General features: G+C 38.3%; 1 protein-coding gene across 5 annotated transcripts in view; it reads left to right on the top strand.

Annotated features, from left to right (window-relative positions):
* The window catches only part of IFT88 (intraflagellar transport 88), a 124,721-nt gene that overhangs the window by 55,891 nt on the left and 45,528 nt on the right, over window positions 1-23,302 (top strand). For all 5 annotated transcript variants that reach the window (XM_039473368.2, XM_039473369.2, XM_074387939.1 and 2 more), the window contains 6 exons: window positions 5,405-5,591; window positions 8,345-8,453; window positions 10,491-10,641; window positions 11,732-11,847; window positions 19,998-20,050; window positions 22,283-22,348. In XM_039473368.2, coding sequence (XP_039329302.1) covers window positions 5,405-5,591; window positions 8,345-8,453; window positions 10,491-10,641; window positions 11,732-11,847; window positions 19,998-20,050; window positions 22,283-22,348 — 682 coding nt within the window. The remainder of the gene's footprint in view (window positions 1-5,404; window positions 5,592-8,344; window positions 8,454-10,490; window positions 10,642-11,731; window positions 11,848-19,997; window positions 20,051-22,282; window positions 22,349-23,302) is intronic.

Here is a 23,302-nt window from a genome sequence, read left to right as displayed (position 1 = left end):
AGAGGAGGGTGCTGATTGGGGGAAAACATGTTGAGTTTCTTATTAAATCTGTTTAAACATTTTTGGTAAAAATGAAAACAAGTAGATCAGAGGTGTATTAGTCTGTTCTCACACTGCTATAAAGAAATACTTGAGGCTGGGTGATTTATAAAGGAAAGAGGTTTAATCGACTCACATTTTTGTATGGCTAGGGAAACCTCAGGAAACTTACAGTTGTGGCAGAAAGTGAAGGAGAAGCAGCACCTTCTTCACAAAGAGTCAGGAAAAGAGAGAGAGAAAATGCAGGAAAAACTGCCACTTTCAAAACCACCAGATCTCATGAGAACTACCTCACTATCATGAGTACAGCATGGGGAACCACCTCCCTGATCCAGTCACCTCCCACGAGGTCTCTCCCTCTACTGTTACCATTTGAGATGAGATTTGGGTGGGGACAGAGAGCCAAACCATATGAGGAGGCATGGAGATCGATCGCAGAGGGTAAATCAGGGTTAGAGATGAAATGTGACGATCCTCTCTGTAGAGATTAAAGCTTTGATGATAAACGATCTTTTCATGAATAAGAGCTTAGCACAGAACTGAAAACTAACTAAAATGTACATATCCTAAAAAGGTAAGAATAAGAATCAGATGAAGACAACAGGAAAAGAAACAAGATAGTTTGATGTCTTTGAAGTAAAGGAAGGGCACAAAGAGGAGTGGTGTTGAAACCAGAGGGGACGGTATAAGAGAATGAAGGCTGAGAAATGGCCCTTATGCAGGTAAGAGCAGATTCTGAAATGGAGAACCACCTGTGAGTGGGCAGAGCTCTTCTGATCAGCACCTGTGGCTCGGGGATGCCAGGGAGAGAGCGCTAAGCAGAAGGAGTTCGGCTCTAATACAGTTGGCACCACAAGGACTTCACTAACCCAGGATGCACAAAAACTGGGGCAGACCCCAGCAGCGTCCCCGCTAGAGGTGAGAGGATGGGCCTCTGTACCCGACACCAGCCAGCCATTGGATGTGGCCTGCCCAAAAACAGGGCATCTCTAGGAAGGGGGCCAAGGTGCCTCTCTCTCTTCTACCCAGGTCAGTTCCCAGAGAGGACTGCCTGCTGAGGCTGGTGGCCTGCAGCACTCCCAGCAGCTCTAAAGGGCAGGTCCACAGGGTGAAACATGGTGTCTGTCATGGCCATTAAATTTTGAATTTAGAAAGTCACTAATGAATTTTGTGTCCCAGTTCATTACCAAATCTTTACCAAGTTTGACAAATACGCAGGAAGAGACAAATAGAAATTTTAAAGAAGCAAAGAGAATTGTTAGATTTATTCAACCAAGCAGAGCTATTAGAGCATCTGATCGGTAATTTCTTGTACTTGGTTCTGAAGAAAATGGTGGTAATCAAGAATCTTTTGAGGCCAAGTGATGGGTCTGCTATGTAGTTTTATATGATACATAGTTGAAAGTGTATTGTTGGTATCCGGCATATGGTTGTATCTGATTTCTGTTGCTGTAACGAACTGCCCCAAACCGTAGTGGCTTGAAATCACCAGGTAATTGCTTACATTCTACCCAGTGAGCTGGGTTCACCTGGATGCTTCTTTGACTGGGCTTGCCTGGCCTTACTCATACAGCTGCCATCCTCTGAGGCATGTCTGAGGCTGGATGTTCCAGATGCCTCCCTCATGCCTGACACTTAGCTGAACTGTTGGCCGGGGCGACTTAGTCTTCCTTCAGAGTATCTCCAGCAAGGGATCCCAGCCTTCTCATGTAGAACTGGGTTCCATAAATCCCAGTGTACAGGTGGGTATTAGGTTCCGTGTGCATTTTATTGAACAAAACACACATGAGAGAGAATCATACCTGAATGAGTCATACATGAATCCTGGGAGATGTGATCCACGGATTCATTAACGTGACAATCTGTCACTGCCTGAACTCAGGCCCCAGTTATTCACATCCCTCCCAAGACTCTCAGAATCTCATTCCCCACAGCATCAGGCTGAAAAGCCAGGATTTATATCAGGTCTGGATAGAAATGGAGCTTTCCAGTTGGGTACGGTGGCTCATGCCTGTAATCCCAGCACTTTGGGAGGCTGAGGCAGGTGGATCACTTGAGGCCAGGAGTTGGAGACCAGCCTGGCCAACATGGTGAATTCACATCTCTACTAAAAATATAAAAAAATTAACCAGGTATGGTGATGCATGCCTGTAGTCCCAGCTGCTGAGGAGGCTGAGGCACGAGAATTGCTTGAACCTGGTGGGTGGAGGTTGCAGTGAGCCAAGATCGTGCCACTGCATTCCAGCCTGGGTGACAAAATGAGACTCTGTCTCAAACAAACACACAAAAACAAGAAATGGAGCTTTCTCAGGCACAATTTCTCTTTCTTCTTGATCCAAAGATCTGTGAATGAAGAGACATAGCACCTGCCTCACCATATACTCAGCATACCCTGGAGATGTAAGAGTAAGATAACTATAATAGACACTCATCCCCAAAGGTGAGAGATGGAGGCACATCGCAGTCACTGTCCTTAGTGATTCTGGAACCTAACAAAGCAGATGTGGCCAGTACTTCCTAGTCTGGGAAAAAGGAATATTCCTTGATTAGGGCTCAGCTCTGTTCCCTCAGAGTGGCCCCCAGTTCTTCATCCTCTACAGCTCTTGGCTCTGTCCTCTGAGAGCAACTTCCTTTTGTATAAGAAACAGCCTATGTTTCAGGAACAGAAAACCAAGCACCGCATGCTATCACTCATAAGTGGGAGTTGAACGGTGAGAACACATAGACACAGGGAGAGGAACCTCACACACCGTGGCCTGTTGCGGGGTGGAGTGCAACGGGAGGGAGGGCATTAGGACAAGTACATAATGCATGCGGGGCTTAAAACCCAGATGACAGGTTGATAGTTGCTACAAACCATCATGGCATATGTGTACCTATGTAACAAAACTGCATGTTCTACACATGTATGTGTCCCAGAACTCAAAATAAAAAACGAAAAGAAAGCAATAGCCTATGTTTGCAGCTGATTAACTTTATTAGCCTGCTTTCTGCCCAGAGACATTTGGGCAACGGAGGGCTTTTTTCATTTTGGACTATATCTGTCCCTTTAATCCAAACTAGCAGCAGTCAGTACAACTCCCCTAAAAACTTGGAGGGTTTTCTCTAAATCTTGTTGGACTTTTCTACGTGTCCCAACAGCTGCATCCATAATTCTTTTCCAGACAGACCCCTTCCCACGAGGTGTGTGGGCTGCTATGGAACAGAGCCTTGAAGTGTCTAGAAGCCCGTTTTGCTACCCTAACAGAGAAGGTCCGCTAGGTATGACCTTAAGTCTTCGTGAGATGTTTACGAAAGGTGTTACACAGCCACACCTTTGAATTGTTACCTAACCTGCCACCATTTCCTGGTTGGAGAATCTTGTGCCACCAGAAGAAACTGGAGACATGAAATAATTTTATGTTCCAGCCCAGCACGTCCAGGTTCTTCTATATTTCCTCTAAATTCTACCTGCAAACGGGACAGCCCTCCTTCGCTCCTTTTTCTCTCCCTGTACCTGATCAGTTACACCCAGTTAAAATAAGTTCGTTGGCCCTTCAGCGTCCTACCTAGAAATCCCCTCGGCCACATGTGCGTATTTATTAGGTGCACTTCCTATCCTCCAGCCCACTCTGTGGATGCCACCTGTTTCACTGCTTCACGGTGACAGTGTGGCTTGCTCTTCATCCAGCCTCTGACGATTCCTTCTGCCTTTGCAGGCTCACTCATGCTTCACCATCTCTTCAGGTCCCCAACACAGCCCCTCACAGCTTTTCTCAGTGTTGCCTCCTGCATTGTCCGCAAGGCAGTGTTACATGTTTTAGTTTTTAATAACAGCAACACCCACTTGCAGGTACCAATTTTTATTCCAGAGTTTAATCAGAGTTCACACAAAAACTTGCACGTGGATGTTCATGGCAGCATTATTCACAGTAACCAAAAAGGTGCCTGGAAGCAACCCAGGTGTCCATCAGCAATGAATGGGTCAATGAAATGTGGTCTATCCTTACAGTGGGACATTACTCAGCCTTTAAAAGGATTCTAGCACAGATGCATGCTACAACATAGAGGAGCCTTAAAAATATTGTGCTAAGTGAAAGAAGTCAGACACAAAAGACTGCATATTTTATGATTCTATTTATATTCAGTGTCCAGAATAGGCATGGAGACAGAAAACGGATTAGTGGTTGCCAGGGCCTGGGGGCAGAGGAGGATGGGGAGTGACTACTGATGGGTACAGGGTTTCTTTTGAGGGTTGGAAAAATATTCTGGAAGTAGATATTGGCAATGGTTCCACAACTTTGTGAACCTACTAAATGCCACAGAATTCTACATTTTAAAGGGGGCCAGGTTTATAATATATAAGCTGTATCTTTGAAAGTTTAACCAGGGATGGTCACTGTGAGTGATATGGGAAAAGGGCATTGGAGTTTAATGTTATACAGTTGTGAAGGAGCTGTGATGGTGAAGGTGCAGAAGGGGAGCTGGAGATCTGAGGAGGAGTCACCATCAGCCAGTGAGTGGCCACACTCATCCCGCTGCCACAGTAGGACCCAGAGGGCCTTCATGGGGAGTTCTGTGGGAAGCAGATACCTCTGTGCAGCTGCCTTCTCTGGTGGCCACGGCCAAACCCTGTCATGGAGCAGGGTCTGCATAGTCAGGAAGAAGAGCTGGCCATAAAGTGATGTGAGTGAGGAAAAGCTGGCACCCGTGGACATTTCCGCATCAGTCCTGCATCTGAGGACAAGAAAAAAGGCTTTCAGAGACTACAGGCCTTTGCTTCAGATCTGCATTCCAGATGTCACATAAGTTCCTCTTTTGGCTTAGACAAGAGCCTAAGTGAAGGAGCTTCTTGGAAATGTAGTTCCTGACCTGGCACAGATGGTCACAATATTTAAGAACAGAGAGGCTCCTGTAGCTCACGTGAATGATGGCAAGGCTGTGACCAAGTATTTGGCATGGAGGCAGAAAAAAAAACAATGGATTGCTAGAATTGCAGAGACCTAGTAGGTGACGCAGCCAGTGTGCTAGAGGCAGGGAGGGTAGTACTTTTGTGACAGCTATTTCAGGGCTTCAAGTGGGAAGGGGAGCGCTGCAGCAAATGATGACATGGAATTTGGGCGTTGAGCATGGAACCACCTACATACAAATAGTGTTGTTATTCAAACCATGAGACTGTGGAGAACTCAATCACAAGAAACTTGGGTAGTTGAGCTTGGTGAGTAAAACTCTTATGTAGAATCAGACTATCAATCAGCCTATCAGCATATGTAAAATATTCTTGTTCATCATATTTGTAATCTCAGAAAGTCTTTATTTCTGTCATCTCAGAACAGTCAGAAAGATATTTCATGAAATTCATAATTTGTTTATATATTTTACTTAGGGAAAGGATTTTGCACAAGCCAGCAGCTATGCAGATATAGCTGTGAACTCTGATAGATATAATCCAGCAGCTCTTACTAATAAAGGGAATACAGTTTTTGCAAACGGTGATTATGAGAAGGCCGCTGAATTCTATAAAGAGGCTTTAAGAAATGATTCTTCTTGTACCGAAGCACTTTATAACATTGGTAAGTGAAACAAGGTGAAATTGCTTTTTACATTATTTGTTTGCTTATTTTTTGCTTTATATTTGCGTATTTTTATTTTGTTTTGCTTAAAGAGATCTAACACATTAGGAGGAGGAGTTGACTTCCTTCTAATAGTAAATTGAAAAGAAGACTACTGCCTCTCAGATTATAGATAATTTAAAGTGGAATTAATGATTCCAAAGCTGTGCACATGCAAAATTTGGATCAAGCTTGCCATACTGCCCTCCAAAAAAGGCTTTTCCATCACACTGTGTAGTATAATACTAATTTCTCAAATTTCTGCTAATCCTGAATATTAGCATTCTTTTTAACTTTTGCCAAACTAGTGGGGAAAAATCCCATTTGCTCCTTTTTAATTATGAACAACTTCACACATAACGCAAAAGTGCATACAAAAAATAAATACCCATGTACCTATCACTCCAGTTTAACATATTTTCACATTTTGCCATATTCACTTCAGATTTTGTTATTAATAAGCCAGATAGTGCCAGCCATGAAGTCTCACCACCATCACATTCTCTTTCCTGCCTTTCAGAGGTTGCCTGAAATGGGCATCATCATCCCTGGGCATGAATTTGCAAAATATTGCAAACACATATCCATGCGGTACCGGGTCTCTTGGATTATTAATAATATTTCTTTTGAAGTTTTCTTCTCCCTGCATAGATATTTTTTGCTTTCTTTGCTTTGCTTATTTTATTCTCTTTTTCATGTTGTGGGCTTTCCTTAGATGTCTAATGATTTTGCGCTGTCTCCCGGTATTCAGGAGTTTGTGGCTACAAACTGAGTGGAGTCTCTAGGTCCATAAGGGAGACTGACCGGCTGGCACTCTGCTGTAGGGCATCTGTCTGGTCTGGTCTGTTTAGTTGGAGACCTGCGCATAAGTCAATTGGATCTTTCCTCCCAGAAAAGATTCTTTGATCTCCTGTCTGAAGGAGCAGGGGAGGCCTGCTGCCAACCTTGAAGAATAGGGGAGGCAGGAAGGAATTAGCCATTTCAGGTGGAATCTGGGAGAGCCTCATTGAGAATCTGTGTTTCCAGTCACTGAAGGAAGGAAGGCAGGGACCACTTGGGTATCTATGAAGAGAGCACTGAACAGAGGCACAAAGGTCTTCATGCAGGCGCTTGCTTCCTAGATATATTTTTATTTATTTGTAAGTATCAATTATTTCTCCCTTCTCCATTGCTTGGATTTTAACTTTGTTTCTAATTTCTTTTATCAAAGAATTGTTTTATTATTGATATAGTCAAATTTGTCTTTTTTTTTTTTTTTTCAAGACTGAGTCTCGCTCTGTCGTTTAGCCTAGGGTACAGTGGCATGATCTCGGCTCACTGCAACCTCCACCTTTCAGATTCAAGTGATTCTCCTGCCTCAGCCTCCTGAGCAGCTGGGACCACAGGCGCGCTCCACTATGCCCATCTAATTTTTTTTGCATTTTTAGTAGAGACAGGGTTCACCACGCTGGCAAGGCTGGTCTCGAACTGCTGACCTCAAGTGATCCACCTGCTTTGGCCTCCCAAAGTGCTGGGATTAGAGGTGTGATCCACCATTCCTGGCCAAATTTGTCTTTTTTAAAAATCGTTTTTATTGCTTTATTTATTTGTTTCTTGCTTTATGAAGCCCTTCTTACCTCGATTATAAAATCATTTTTTATATTTTCTTTTCTTTTTTTTTTTTTTTGAGACGGAGTTTCGCTCTTGTTACCCAGACTGGAGCGCAATGGCACGATCTCGGCTCACCGCAACCTCCACCTCCTGGGTTCAGGCAATTCTCCTGCCTCAGCCTCCTGAGTAGCTGGGATTACAGGCACGCGCCACCATGCCCAGCTAATTTTTTGTATTTTTAGTAGAGACGGGGTTTCACCATGTTGACCAGGATGGTCTCCATCTCCTGACCTCGTGATCCACCTGCCTCGGCCTCCCAAAGTGCTGGGATTATAGGCTTGAGCCACCGCGCCCGGCCTATATTTTCTTTTCATACTCTTCTTACACCTTTTTCTGTTGAATTTCACAATTTTGAGCTTATTTTTTATGAAATAAGAACCTACGTTTTTAAAAAAACTTAAGGTATAGTCAGTTGTCCTGGTACCGCTTATTACTGGCATTTGCCTCCCCACTGATTTTAAATGTCTTCAACTCAACTCTATAATTGAGTGCATTTCTGAACTATTTATTCTGTTCTATTGGTCTGTCTATTCCTACCGCCCATCACACTTTGAAAGTCACTGAAGCTTTGTAGCATCTTTTGGTGCCTGCCAGTGGAGAATCCCCACCCCTACCCCCACATTGTTCTTTAACAAAGTCCTCAGTTGGCCGTGTGTGGTGGCTCATACCTGTAATCCCAGCACTTTGAGAGGCTGAGGCAAGTGGACCTCTTGAGGCCAGGAGTTTCAGACCAGGCTGGGCAACATGGCAAAACCCCATCTCTACTAAAAATACAAAAAATTAGCTGGGTGTGGTAGCACATGCATGTAGTCCCAGCTACTTGAGAGGCTGAGGTGGGAGAATCACCTGAGCCTGGGAGGTCGAAGCTGCCATGAGCCATGTTTGCACCACTACACTCCAGCCTGGGCAACAATTCCAGACCCTGTCTCAAAAAACAAAAACCTCAGTTCATCTTCATTTTCTCTTCCAGATAAATATTTACATATATTTTGAGATTCTGTTACATTAAAGAAATGAATACCAATAATGATGCTTATAGGTGTGTGTTTTTTTCTTTTTTTAAGGTCTTACCTATGAGAAACTGAATCGGCTAGATGAGGCTTTGGACTGTTTCCTGAAACTTCACGCAATCCTACGAAACAGTGCTGAAGTTCTTTACCAGATAGCAAATATGTATCTTATCTGAAAAACTTAGGGACAGTTATTAATTCTCTCAATTGGTGATTGAAGATCAATAATTAAGTAAGTTTAATGAAGTAATTGATGAGGATAATATTTGAAGTAAGTGACTATGATCTAGCAGATTATCATGTGATAAAAATATCCATCTGAATGATGCTGTTTTAAAATGTCATTTGCATTGAAAGAGGAATTAATGGTTAAAGCTATTATTTATTAAATTTCGAAAATAAGTTATCAAGTATGACATTTTGGATACATATAAACCGTTCATTGAAAGTCAACTTGGTGTTTAGAACATTGTATTCTGAAGCTTGTAGGGTATCACTGAAGCACTAACTTACTAAATAAAATATTGTTTAATACTGATTAGTAATATTGATTGAGTTTGGATAATTTTTCTTATTTTTTTAGCTGGCCTCTAGACATAATGAGGTCTCCAAAGACTCTTACCCACTAAAATTACGTAATTCTTCGTATGAACTCATTCATTCTGTTTATTTAATAGTCATTTATTGAATGTATACTGTGTGTGTCAGTATTATGTTTTGGACTTGAGGGAATGCACTCATGACAGTTTCTTCCACAACACTTAGGTTTCTTAATAATCCCTGCTCTTGGTTAGAAAAGCAGGAATTTGTTGATGTTTTTAATGGCTTTCATGCTATTTGAAAAGCACTCGAATTTCTCTCCTTATTTTAGTAAGCTTTGACCACAACATTGGGAAGAGTTAAACATCTCAGGTAGATTTTTAAGTTACTATTATCTTGATTTAAATTTTATACAAATACGTTTAGAAAATTTTATATGTTGTGAGGTGTATCATTAATAATTTTAAGTACTATCTGCTGTACTTTCAATAAAGAATTTTATTTTAAAATTTTAGCTTTAGGCCAGGCACAGTGGCTCATGCCTGTAATCTCACTCAGCACTTTGGGAGGCTGAGGCAGGTTGATCATTTGAGGGCAGGAGTTCAAGGCCAGCCTGACCATCATGGTGAAACCCCGTCTCTGCTAAAAATACAAAACTTCTTAGCCAGGCATGGTGGTAGGCACCTGTAATCCCAGCTACTCACAAGACTGAGGCAGAAGAATAATTTGAACCTGGGAGGCAGAGGTTGCAACGAGCCAAGACAGTGTCGTGGCACTCCAGCCTGGCCCCAGAACTAGGCTCTGTCTCAAACAAACAAACAAACAAAATTAGTTTTAGAGCAGATAGCATGATAGTTACTCCTGTTAGTCTTTTCATTCTGTTTTATTCGTTTAATTTCTCTGAAATGTTCAGTGTCATGAGCTTTTACTACCCAGTTCATGATCAGCTTGGATCCAGTCAAGCAATTGATGTATTTGAGACTGTGCGAGTACATTTTAAAATTTTTTTTTCTTGTGGTATCACACTTATCGTTAAAAACAGTAGATCATCCAGTATCACACTTGTCACCACTGAAAACAGTGCTTCTTTTTCAATAAACTTTGGATTGGAATATTTTCATTTCACTGAGATACCTAATACGTATAAAATAAATATTAATTAAAAAGTATTGTTATGAATAAATTATTTGAATATACACAGAAGACTTAGTAGGTACTAAAGGAAGCTACAAAAAAAAAGAAATCACTATCTTTGAGTTTATAATCTGATTAGGGAAAACAGGAAAAATACATGAAAGTAATTCTCTTAATATGCTGAACATGTTAAAGAGAGATAGAATAACTGGATGCAACATTGAGAACGTTTTTATTAAGGACAATTTTTGGACAATACTTTGAATAATTCTACCAGAAATTTGGGAGTTGATCGTAGTGGATAGATAGTAATGAAGTAAAAGGGAAAGCAGACTATGCATAGGGAGCAAGAGTGTTTTTCCACAGTACTGCTGTATTCCGTCTCCACCCCAGAGATAGCCAGAGAAAACAGTATACAATAGCGTATTATTGTAGGCTAAGAAATATTGTTACTAAAATGTATTTAAGTTTTCTTATTTATTAATGAATTTAGAAAATATGTTTTCCTTAACTGACATTGCCTAAGATATGAATTAATGGAAAATCTCAGTCAAGCTATTGAATGGCTAATGCAGGTGGTCAGTGTTGTTCCAACCAATCCTCAAGTTTTAGCTAAACTCGGAGAATTATATGATCGTGAAGGGGATAAATCACAAGCATTTCAATATTACTATGAGGTAGGTGTGTAATCTTTATTTCTGTGTTTTAGCATTTTGTAAATTGTTAAAAAGGAGGCATCAGGACTTTAAAATTTTAAAAGATCTTAACTGTTTTAAAATGATTTATTTAAAATAAAGCATTCTTGGAAAATGAAGTTAGTTTCGTAGCTGGGATTATAGGCACCTGCCACCACACCCAGCTTATTTTTGAATTTTTAGTAGAGACAGGGTTTCATCATGTTGTCCAAGCAAGTCTCAAACTCCTGACTTTAGGTGATCTGCCCACCTCAGCTTCTCAAAGTACTGGGATTACAGGTGTGAGCCACCACACCGAGGCTGAAGTTAGTTTTTATTTGATTTAATAAAAAAGTGAAATGGAGCTGAGCTTGGTGGCTCACGTCTATAATCCCAGCACTTTGGGAGGCCAGAGTGAGGATTGTTTAAGACTGAGAGTTCAAGTCCAGCCTAGGCAACATAGCAAGACCCCATCTCTACAAATAATAATAAAAGGACAGGCGTGGTGGCTCATACCTGTAATCCCAGCACTTTTGGAGGCCAAGGAAGGCAGATAACTTGAGGCCAGGTGTTTGTGACCAGCCTGACCAATATAACAAAACCCCATCTCTACTAAAAATACAGAAATTAGCCAAGTGTGGTGGTGGCATGCTTTTAATTCCAGCTACTCAGGAGGCTGAGGCACAAGAATCGCCTGAACCCAGGAGGCAGAGGTTGTAGTGAGCCGAGATCACACTTACTGTACTCCAGGCTGGGCAACAGAGCAAGACTGTCTTAAAATAATAATTAATAATAAAAAGTACAAATTAATTTTTCTCTTGAAACATGATTTGCATCTCTTTTTTATTCTTTTAAGTGTTTAATTGGACTCATATATTGTTACATCAAAAATATTTACAGATAATTGAAAAATGTGTCAAGCAAAGCTTAGGTTTTCTAAATATTATATAGTTTCAGAATTTACAAAGTTCTTAGGACAGCTCATACTCCTTTATTAAGAAATTTCACATTGGATAAATTTATTCAATAGGTAAAGTATTCAAGAAGTATATGTTGCCATTGAAGTATTGTTACATTCCATATTTTTTTCCAGTCATATAGGTATTTTCCTTGTAATATTGAAGTCGTTGAGTGGCTTGGAGCCTATTACATTGACACCCAATTTTGGGAAAAAGCCATTCAGTACTTTGAAAGAGCTTCTCTTATACAGTAAGTAATTATTAAGATTTTATGTTTAGTTAATGTCATGTCTTGAGATTTTTTTTTAATCTGTGGCATTAGTATCTGTTAGACCTAGTAAATTCAAGAACAGATGTTGATGTACATTCATGAATTATTTCTATTTTCTTATATATTATTCCATTTTACTTGGTCTTTATTGTGATAAATATATTTCCCTTTGAACAGAATTTTTAAAATATCCTCATTAAGGTACTTTTCTTAATGTAGTTTTCTTATTCATACCTCAGCACACAATTATTAGTTCTTTATCAATTAGAAAATTACTGTTTCAGACCTGGGACAAAGTTTCATTTCTAAAAGAATCTTAATACAAAACAGTTTTGTTGGTTTCAATTTACAATTGATATTTATTTTTTAAATTAGTGTTTTAAACGTCTTTAAGCTCATATCAGAATGTTTTATACGTATCTGATTCAAAATAATTCAAAAATAATTGCAATACATCATCTTCTGCTTTGTATTTGGCCATATTGAATTTTAAGATAAAATGTCCCTTAGAATAACTGGAATAATAAAGAAATGCTTAATGAGTTAAATAATTTCTATTTGAAACTTGTATTAGGCAATTCATTTTTATGAAGGTTATTTCACATAAATGTTGTTTTGAGAATCATAAAATTAATTACCAAGGATGAGGAGATAGTTTTAGTTTAATTACATCTTTAAGATGAAAGCTATTTCAGTGACACACTGTAAGCTTTTAAGTTACACTTAATACTACTCTAACCTTAGCTGTTAGCTCATGCAAGACCCTTCCTTCTTTGAGGCTCAGTCACCACTGTCCCATTTTTAACTCGTATTTGTAAATGTCAGATGTTGATTAACAGTCAGTCTCTTACATAGTCTAGCTTATATTTTTCCTCTTCATTCCATCAGTATTCTAGCCCCACAAGTTTTGACTTCTCTAACTCCACCAATCTTTACCCTCTCTGTAGTTCAGTCACCTGACTCTTATCTGATTGTGATTATTATTAACACATTTACACCAGTAAAATGCTTTTTTTTTTTTTTTGAGACAGAGGACGGAGTCTTGCTTTGTCACCCAGGCTGGAGTGCAGTGGCACAATCCCGGCGCACCTCAACCTCCACTTCCCAGGTTCAAGCGATTCTTCTGCTTCAGCCTCCCAAGTGGCCCCTGTGCCTGGCTAATTTTTGCATTTTTTTTTAGTAGAGACAGGGTTTCACCATGTTGGCCAGGCTAGTCTTGAACTCCTGACCTCAAGTGATCCTCAGCCCCAAAAAGTGCTGGGACTGTAGGCATGAGCCACCATGCCAGGCCTACACCAATAAAATCTTAAGTTACAATATCCAGCTGTCAGAAGATAACCTGTTGTCTTTCCAACTTCCATACTCCCTATTTTCCAGTGCATTTTTCTTTGGTGGTATTGAGACCTCCGCTCTTGATCTTCCTCTTGTCTTGCAGTCTCAGCTTCCTTCTGGCTTTAATTCTGAGCTTATCCATACTACACTGCTTAATTGGTCACATCTTTTCCCTTTCTTGCTAACATTCTCGGTTGTTTGTTTTGTTTTGTTTTGTTTTTTTCTTGCTTTACTGCCCCATTTATTCCAAAAGATTTCAGTTCTTGGGTTATTCCAGCCGTTGATTCCATTCCTATTCACAGCCTGTGAAGCACTCTCAGAGGTAAATTATGTAACCAGGTGAATTGATGCCACACAAATCTGTGTGATAGGAACACTGCTCATCGGTCTTAAGTATTTCTTTCCCTTCTGTTTCTCTCTCTGATCTCTTCAACTGCCCTATGTATTTTTTTTTCTTTTTTTTTTGAGACGGAGTTTCGCCCTTGTTACCCAGGTTGGAGTGCAATGGCGCGATCTCGGCTCACCGCAACCTCCGCCTCCTGGGTTCAGGCAATTCTCCTGCCTCAGCCTCCTGAGTAGCTGGGATTACAGGCACGCGCCACCATGCCCAGCTTATTTTTTGTATTTTTAGTAGAGACGGGGTTTCACCATGTTGACCAGGATGGTCTCGATCTCTTGACCTCGTGATCCACCCGCCTCAGCCTCCCAAAGTGCTGGGATGACAGGCTTGAGTCACTGCGCCCGGCTTGCCCTATGTATTTTATATGCCCCGGTTTCCCAGAATGTAGACGGCTTTTTGAGAAACCTTCGTAACATTTCTCTCTTCCTGCTTTCCTATAAACTTACTTTCACTTGCACTCCTTCTCCGTGACAGAAATTTATTCAATATACATTCATTATATTACATCTCTTTTGAGCATTTGTTTTCTATACCATATATCTTAGTGATCACATTTTCTCTTTTTTACATGCTAAGCTTTGATTTGTTCTGTAAGTTCTACCTCTACAATAAAAATGTAGGCTCTTTGAGAGGTGAGAGTATTAGTTATTATGTTACATAGTTGTTTCTGTATTCTTTAAATATTGTTTACATGTTGACTTGGCGTATAGTTGAATTAAGTTAAAAATTTTTACTGTAGAAATGCCTCACTTTGGTATATGGCCCTTAATAATGTGGTATTTTTGGCAATTGGTTTAAACCTAAACTGTTGTTTTTATTTTCTTTACATTCATAAATCATGTCATAAAATATCAAGAAATCCTAGTTTCTGATTGGTCCACTTAATGTAATTCTATTCTTAAGCAGCATTAGGTAATGTTCTTTAATATTTATTGTGATTATTATTATAAGACACCAAGTGGACCAATATATGCATTATGGGAATTCTAGAAGGGGAAGAGAGAGGAAAAGGGAAGAGAGAGACTATTTGAGGAAATTATGGACATACTTCCCAAATTTGGGGAAAGACATGAATCCAGAAGCCCACACAAGTCAGTGAACTCTATGTAGGAAAAACCCCAAAAGATCCACAATGAGACACATTATAATCCAAACTGTCCAAAGACAAAGAGAGAATCTTGAAAGCAACTAGAGAAAAGTGGCTCATCACATACAGGGACCCTTAGTAAGATTATCAGTAGATTTCTCACCAGAAACCTTGGAGGACAGAAAGCAATGGAATAATATATTTAAAGTCCTGAAATTTAAAAGCAAACAAACAAACAAAACACAGACTGTCAGCCAAGAATTCTGTATCTGGCTGAGCCCCATGGCTCATGCCTGTAATCCCAGCGCTTTGGGAGGCCAAGGCAGGCAGATCACCTGAGGTCAGGAGTTCGAGACCAGCTTGGTGAAGCCCTGTCTCTACTGAAAATACAAAAATTAGCTGGGTGTGGTGGCATGTGCCTGTAGTCCTAACTACTCTGGAGGCTGAGGCATGAGAATCGCTTGAGGTGGAGGTTGTAGTGAGCCAAGATCGCACCACTGTACTCAAGCCTGGGTGACAGAGTGAGACTCTGTCTCAGTCAGCCAATCAATAAATAAAATAAGTTGTTATTGTTCAAATGAGATTGTTAGAAGTTTTAGATGTTAATACCCAAGGTAATCATTAAGAAAATAACTAAAAAAACAAATAGTACACTATAAAAAATTAAGAAAATAAAAATCAAAAGAGTACACTACAAAAAATCAACAAAATATCAAAAAAGGGTGGTAATAGAAGAATTGAGGAAGGAAAAATATAACACATGCAGAAAACAGCAGAAGCAAATCCTTCTGTATCAATAATCACATTAAATAAAAAAGTGTTAAACTTTCCCATTAAAAGAAAAAATTAGGGCTGGGCGCAGTGGCTCACTCCTGTAATTCCAGCACTTTGGGAGGCCAAGGCAGGTAGATAACCCGAGGTCAGGAGTTCGAAACCAGCCTGACCAACAAGGTGAAACCTCATTTCTAAAAGAAAAAAAAAAAAGAAAAAGAAAAAATTAGCAGATTGAATAAGAAAATCAAGATCTATTTATATACTGTCTACAAGGGATGCACTTTAAATGTAAGGACACAAAAGAGGTTAGAAGCAAAAGGATTGAAAAAGATATTCCAAACAAATATTAATGGTAACCAAAAGAGAGCTGGGAGGCTATAGAATTGCCAGGCAAAATAGGCCTTCAATCACAAAACATTACAAGAGCCAAAGAACAATACTATATATGGGTAAAAGGTTCATTACTGCAAGAATTACTTAGAAGCCCAACAGAGGAGCCCCAAAATATATGAAGCAAAAATTGATATAATTCAAGGATGAAATAGACGTCAATATTAGTTTTAGACTTAATACTTTCAAAAATGAGTGTTATCTTCTGTGAACCTCACACAGAAGATAAATAAGAAAATAAAGATTTAAGCAATGTATAAACCAGGTAGACCTAACAGTCATACACAAAACACTGAATCCAGCAGGAGATTACACATTCTTCTTAAGTATACATGGAACATTCTCCAGGATAAGCCATAGGTTAGGCCACAAATTAGTAAATTGAAAAGATTAAAATCATCTAAAGTATCTTTCCCTATTACGATATAATGAAACTAGAAATTAATAACAAAAGGAAAACTGGAAAATTCACATGTATGTAGAATTAAGAACATATTGTTAACTAGTGGATCAAATATGAAATCACCAGGGAAGTTAGAAAATACCTGAGACAAGTGAAAATGAAACATAATGTACTAAAACTTACAAGATGCTGTAAAAGCAGCCCTAAAAGGGAAATTTATAACATAAATTTCTTCATCTTTAAGTACATTAAAGACGAAGAGAGGTCTCAAGTTGATAACTTAACTAAATACCTTAAGGAATTAGAAGAAGAAGAGTACTTTAAACCCAAAGCTAGCAACAGGAAGGAAATAATAAAGATCAGAGCAGAGATAAATAAATAGAGAATAGAAAAGCTGTAGAGAAAATCAACAAAACCAAAAATTGAAAAGCTCAACAAAGTTGACAAATCTCTAGCTAGATGGACTAACCAAAAAAAAAAAAAAAAAAAAAAAAGAAGATGATTTAATTACCAAAATTAGAAATGCAAGTGTAGGCATCACTACCAATTTTATAGAAATAAAAAGAGTTATAAGAAAACAACTTTACCTCAACCAATTAGATAATCTTAGATAAAATGAACAAATTTCTAGAAACACAGTCAACCAAACCCAACTCAAGAAGAAATAAAAAATCTGAATAGACTTATAACCAGTAAGGAAATTCAATCAGTAATCAAAAATATTCCAAGAAAGAAAAGCCATGAACTACATGGATTCACTGGTGAATTCTGCCAGACATTTCAAGAAAAATTCACATCGGTTTTTTTCACTCTCTAAACATTGAAGAGAAGGTAAACACTTCCTAACTCAGTCAATGAGGCCAGCATTATCGTTATACTAAAGGCAGACAAAGGCACTACAAGATAACTACAGACCAGTATCTTTTATAAATATAAATGTAAAAATACTCAACAAAATACTAGCAAACCAAACTTAGCCACATATTAAAAGAACTACATTGTTTGCAAGTGGAATTTACTCCCAGAATGCACGGATAGTTCAACATATGAAGACCAGTCAATGTAATACTTCACATTAATAGAATGAAGGAAAAAACCCACATGGTCATCTCAAATTAATGCAGAAAAGGCATGTGACAAAATTCAACACCCCTTTGTGATAAAAATACTCAAATCAGGAATAGAAAGAACTTCTGTTTGATTGTACTTCCCAAATTTGAGGAAAGACATGAATCCAGAAGCCCACGTAGATTAGTGAACTCTATGTAGGAAACATGATAAAAGTATTATATGGAAACCCACAGCTTACAGGATACCGAATGGTAAAAGGCCAAAAGCTTTCTTTCTTAAAATAAGAAACAAGGATGCCCACTTCCACTACTTCTAATCAGTGTGGTACTGGAAGTTCTAGCCAGAGCAGGTAGGCAAGAAAAAGAAATAAAGGCATCTATCTACATTGGAAGAGATGAAGTGAAAATTAACCCTATTCACAGATGACATGATCTTATATGTAGAAATCCCTAAGGAATCCACAAAAATGTTAGGTATAATGAATTCAGCAAAGTTGAAGGATATAAAATAAACACACAAAAACTAGTTGTATTTCTATGTATTTGTAATGAACAATCCAAAAAGGAAATAGAGAAAAAAATTCTATTTACAATGGTATCAAAAAGAATAAAATAATTAGGGCTTTATTTAGCCATGGAGCTAAGAGACTGTCCTTGTTCCGTGCAGTGGTCCTGGCACTTCTGTTGGAAATCTGTTCACCATGTATGTGAGGATTGATTTCTGGGTTCCAGATTTTATTCTATTGGTGTATATGTCTATCCTTTGCAGCAGTACCACACTGTTTTGATTATTGTAGCATTAAAGCAGATTTTAAAATCAGGAAGTATGAGTCCTTCAACTTTGTTTTTTTTTGTTTGTTTGTTTTGTTTTTGTTTTTTTTCAAATTGTTTTGGCTATTTACAGTTCCTTAAGATTCATATGAATATTAGGGTGAGTTTTCCTGTGTTTGCAAAAAACACCACTGGGATTTTGATAGAGATTGCATTTAAGTTATAGATCATTTTGAGTAGTACAGTTTTCTTAAAAATATTAAGTCTTTCAATTCAAGCACACAAATGTCTCTCCATCTATGTCTTTTTTTATTTCTTTCAACAATATTGTATAGTTTTCAGTGTATAATAAGTATATACCCAAAGGAACTGAAAGCTGAGGCTCAAACAGATACTTACACAGACATGTGTAAGTATGCACGTGTAAGTATCTGTTTGAGCCTCAGCTTTCAATTTACAGTAGCCAAAAGTAGCCTCAGCATTATTTATAAAGGTGGAGACAACCCAGGTGTCCATCAACAATGAATAGATCAACAAAACATGGTACCATAGTCCTCCTTTATCCAGTGTTTTGCTGTCCGTGGTTTCAGTTACCATCAGTAAAGTACAGTAAGACATTTTGAGAGAAGACAGAGACCACATCTATATAATTATATTAGTCTATTGTTTCAAGTTACATACTATAAAGTTCAAAAATGGGCTAGATTGATAGTGTTAGAAGTCATGATACTTATCTTTATAGAGGAAGGAGGGTAATGTATTCAGAAACATAAATAATAATACCACATGGTAAGTGCAATGCTAAGTGATTCTAGGATGTTAGGAGAATAGATGGAACAGTCTAACCATGTGGCATTAGCAGAGAGTAAAAAGGTTCGAATGAGCCTCCAAGCAGACATGGTGGTATATGCAAAAGCCAGGAGTCTAGCAAATGCAGGGAATACAGGGAAGTCGGTGCTCCTGTATGGATTTGCCGTAACATGAAATGTTAAGCAAGACACAGTGGAAAATGAGCTGGAGAGGCAGAAATGATCTAGAAAGTAGATTAACTGGGTTAGAATCTTGGATTTAGCATGTAGGTGGAAGGGAGGTAACAGGTTTTAAGGAGGGAAGTAATGTGGTTAGATACGTATTTTATTTAGATCACAGTGGGTGGCCGTGTAGGCAATGGATTTGAAGTTAAGTAACTTGCCCCAGTAGCAGGGCTGTGATTTAAAGCCGGATCTATCTGATTCCAAAGCTGGTAGGTTTACCATCAAATCAAGTAGGAACTGAGGTTTTCTTTGAAGCCACGAGGCTTCTACTTAGAAGGAAGATTCAAAAAAATGAGAAGAACATACATAAATCGTTCCCTAGGTGTGTCCTTCTTTGTATCTTGCTGTCCTGAGATGTTTTTAACAGAAGTATTTAGAAATCCTGGTTATGGTTATTTATTTTAGAAAAGAATTTCTTTTTAAGGGGCAAAAAGGGATTCGTAGAATTTTATTATTGTCTCTTTAGTTGAAGCCTGATCTTCAAACACAAGATCAAAAATTATTTCTCAGGTACTAAATTTACAAGCAAGTCTAAGTATTATGATAAAAGATTATAGCAAAAATAATGATCCTGTAAGTTTTAAATAGAATGCAATGATTTTTAACCAAACAGGTTTAGTGGTTCTCATTAGAATATCTGAATAAAGGTATGAACTAGATGAAGTTTGAGGAACACTTAAATTTATATGTCCGAATATAAATACGACAGGCAATAATGAAAGAAATTATATATCTGCTATTTTCAGTAATAAAAGTGATCTAACAAAAGGTCAAAAAGTAATTGCAAAATAGTAGATGTGTAGCTTTATAAAACTGAGCATCACAGATTTTTTTATCTCTAATTTTATCTAATTTATTTCTTTTATAGGCCTACGCAAGTGAAATGGCAGCTGATGGTAGCTAGTTGTTTTAGAAGAAGTGGTAAATACTTCAGTTTTATTCATTTTATAGATATTTTGCTTCTCTCTTTTAGGTAATTATGCATGTAACTATGTTCCAGTTGCATATCTGTTTATTAAAACACTTTTTATAACTGTGCATATTCAAAGCATTGCATTAAAAACACAACAGTTACTGCATACAAAAAAGTGCTTCCAAAGTAGATATTAACATGTATTCCAATACCTGTCTTAAAAACAGATTTATTATTTCTCAAAGTTAACATGTAATCATTTTCACAAGTTAGCCACTGAAAAAAATAGGCATGCTGTGTACATTATGTTTTCATTTTCTACTCACTTGATTCAAAATGTCTTGTGTGCTCGGCCAAATTTATGACACCTCAGAATCCTGAGAAAAGCTCACACTGAGACAACTGCAACTATGTTTTTTATACAAAGATCACTAGCTATATTGGTTTGTGTTTTTGTTGCTGCTTTTATCACATTCTTGCTGATGAAACATGTCCTGAAGGATGGAGATGCTATTAGTTTTAGAATAACTGTGAAGGTGAATGATATGCATAAAATCTCAAATATCAAGCTGGGAGATAAATGTTAACAAATTTATAATCCCTCTTGTAGAGCATAAAAGTGATCCAGGAAAAGAAAGTATTTGGCCAGGCGCAGTGGCTCATGCCCGTAATCCCAGCACTTTGGGAGGCCAAGGCAGGTGGATCATGAAGTCAGGAGATCGAGACCATCCCGGCCAACTTGGTGAAACCCCGTCTTAACTAAAAATACAAAAAAATTAGCTAGGTGTGGTGGTGCATGCCTGTAATTCCAGGTACTTGGGAGGCTGAGGCAGGAGAATCATTTGAACCAGGGAGTTGGAAGTTGCAGTGAGCCAAGGATGAATGTGCCATTGCACTCCAGCCTGGGTGACAGAGCGAGACTCTGTCTCAAAAAAAAAAAAAGGATATTTAAGGGAAGAAGGAAGCACAAGTTTTGAAAGTGTTGACAGTTTGTTTTCACCCAGTGTGTGGGGAGGTTTCCTTCTTTATCTCTGTGAGCACCTTCAGAATGGCATCAGAAATGTTTTAATTCATAACTCAGTATATTCCTCAAGTCATTTTAGGGGTGATCTGTAATTCCTATTGGATATACAACATGACTATGCCAAATACATTTAATTTACATCAACATGAGTTATCAATTGTCTATATTAATTTCAACACCAGTCATATAGAAAGTATATATACATATGAACTATTCTAAATGATTTAAAGACATAACCTGCTTCAGTTATGGAAGTACAGGTTAAAAGCAAGAGGTAGCATTGAGAACTGGCTTTATATCACATGCTTCCTCTCTCTCTTTCATCCCTCTTGTAGAGAGAGGTCCAGAGAGATTTATAACTCATTTGCTGAGATTTTAGGAAAGATCTTTGACCCAAATTTGTTTTTCCTATTCTTTGCTGCTATGTGAAGCTAAATTATTTTGTTACAAAACAAATTGCTTCTATAACTTTTTAATGTTTAAAAAATTGAAGGCCAGTTGTGGTGGCTCAGGCCTGTAATCTCAGCACTTTGGGAGGCCAAGGCAGGCGGATTACGAGGTCAAGAGATCAAGACCATCCTGACCAACACGGTGAAACCCCATCTCTACTAAAAATACAAAAACTAGCAGGGAGTGGTGGCACGTGCCTGTAGTCCCAGCTACTCGGGAGGCTGAGGCAGGAGAATCACTTAAACCTGGGAGACAGAGGTTGCAGTGAGTCAATACCATGCCACTGTACTCCAGCCTGGCAACTGAATGAAACTCTGTCTCAAAAAAAAAAAAAAAAAAAAAAAAAAAACTGTCAAGACCAGGCATGGTGGCTCACGCCTGTAATCCCACAACTTTGGGAGGCCGAGGCGGGCCTATCACAAGGTCGAGAGATGGAGACAATCCTGGCCAACATGGTCAAACCTCATCTCTACTAAAAATACAAAAATTAGCTGGATGTGGTGGCATGCATCTGTAGTCCTAGCTACTCAGGAGGCTGAGAGAGGAGAATCACTTAAACTGGGAGGTGGAGTTTGCAGTGAGCCAAGATCACACCACTGCACTTCAGCCTGGGTGACAGAGTAAGACTCTGTCTCAAAAAAAAAAAAAAAGAAACCTTACTATTAAACCATTAAATAGCCCATATATCAGATATTAATATTTTTCTGAATCCCGTTAGTTTGTATAATTTGCTAATATGTTATATTTTTCTCTTGTTTTTTTATAGGTAACTACCAAAAAGCGTTAGACACTTACAAAGACACGCACAGAAAATTTCCAGAAAATGTCGAATGTAAGTGATACTACATAATGTAATTTTGAAGTGATAGGTTCCCACATTTTAGGTCCTAATATATAATTACATTTGCTACAGTAATTGTATATGTAAATGCCGACCCATAATTTGTGGTACATAGTTTACATATTTTTATAGGATCAGAAAATTTGACTCTAAAAGTACATATTTTTATAGAACTAATTGTTGATGGATTTAAATATACCACAGAATTCTCTTTAATAGGAAACACATATTTCAGAGTTTTATAGAATTTTAAGAAAGGATTTTAGCCTGAGTTGATTTTAAATGTTTGTAAACCTGTGGTGTTTTATAGGAAAGACATTTTTAACTGTCCATTTTAGTAAACAACTTTTTAAGGTTGAGAAAATAATTTTAGGGTTTATAAGAATAGAACATTAATAATATAGTAAATATTTTTTTTTTTTTAGGCAGAGTCTCGCACTTTGCCCAGGCTAGTGTGGAGTGGTTCACCACAACCTCTGCCTCCTGGGCTCAAGCGATTCTCCTGTCTCAGCCTCCTGAGTAGCTGGGACTATAGGCGCGTGCCACCATACCCTGTTAATTTTTGTATTTTTAGAAGAGACTGGGTTTCACTGTGTTGGCCAGGATGGTCTCAAACTCCTGACCTCATGCTCCATCCACCTCGGCCTCCCAAAGTGCTGGGATTACAGGCATGAGCCACTGTGCCCGGCCACAAATAATTTTTAATGTTACTTCAGTTTTAAAACATTATGTTAATATGTTACTTACTCAGTTGTAAGGTTATCTTTGTAGAAGATAATTATTTCCTATCTTGTTGCACAGTGGATTGATGCACCTTACAGTAATAATGTGAAGTATTATAGCAGTAACAACAAATTCAGAATCAAGAAAAATACAAAGTAAGCACATTTATATGCCACGTATTCTCACTAAACTATAAATTTGTCCCTGAACAGCCTTGCAGGC

Source organism: Saimiri boliviensis, chromosome 16 (genome assembly GCF_048565385.1).
Source record: "Saimiri boliviensis isolate mSaiBol1 chromosome 16, mSaiBol1.pri, whole genome shotgun sequence".
In the NCBI taxonomy this organism is placed as follows: domain Eukaryota; kingdom Metazoa; phylum Chordata; class Mammalia; order Primates; family Cebidae; genus Saimiri; species Saimiri boliviensis.
The sequence above is the reverse complement of the archived record's forward strand: the minus strand, read 5'-3'. Positions and strand labels throughout refer to the sequence as shown.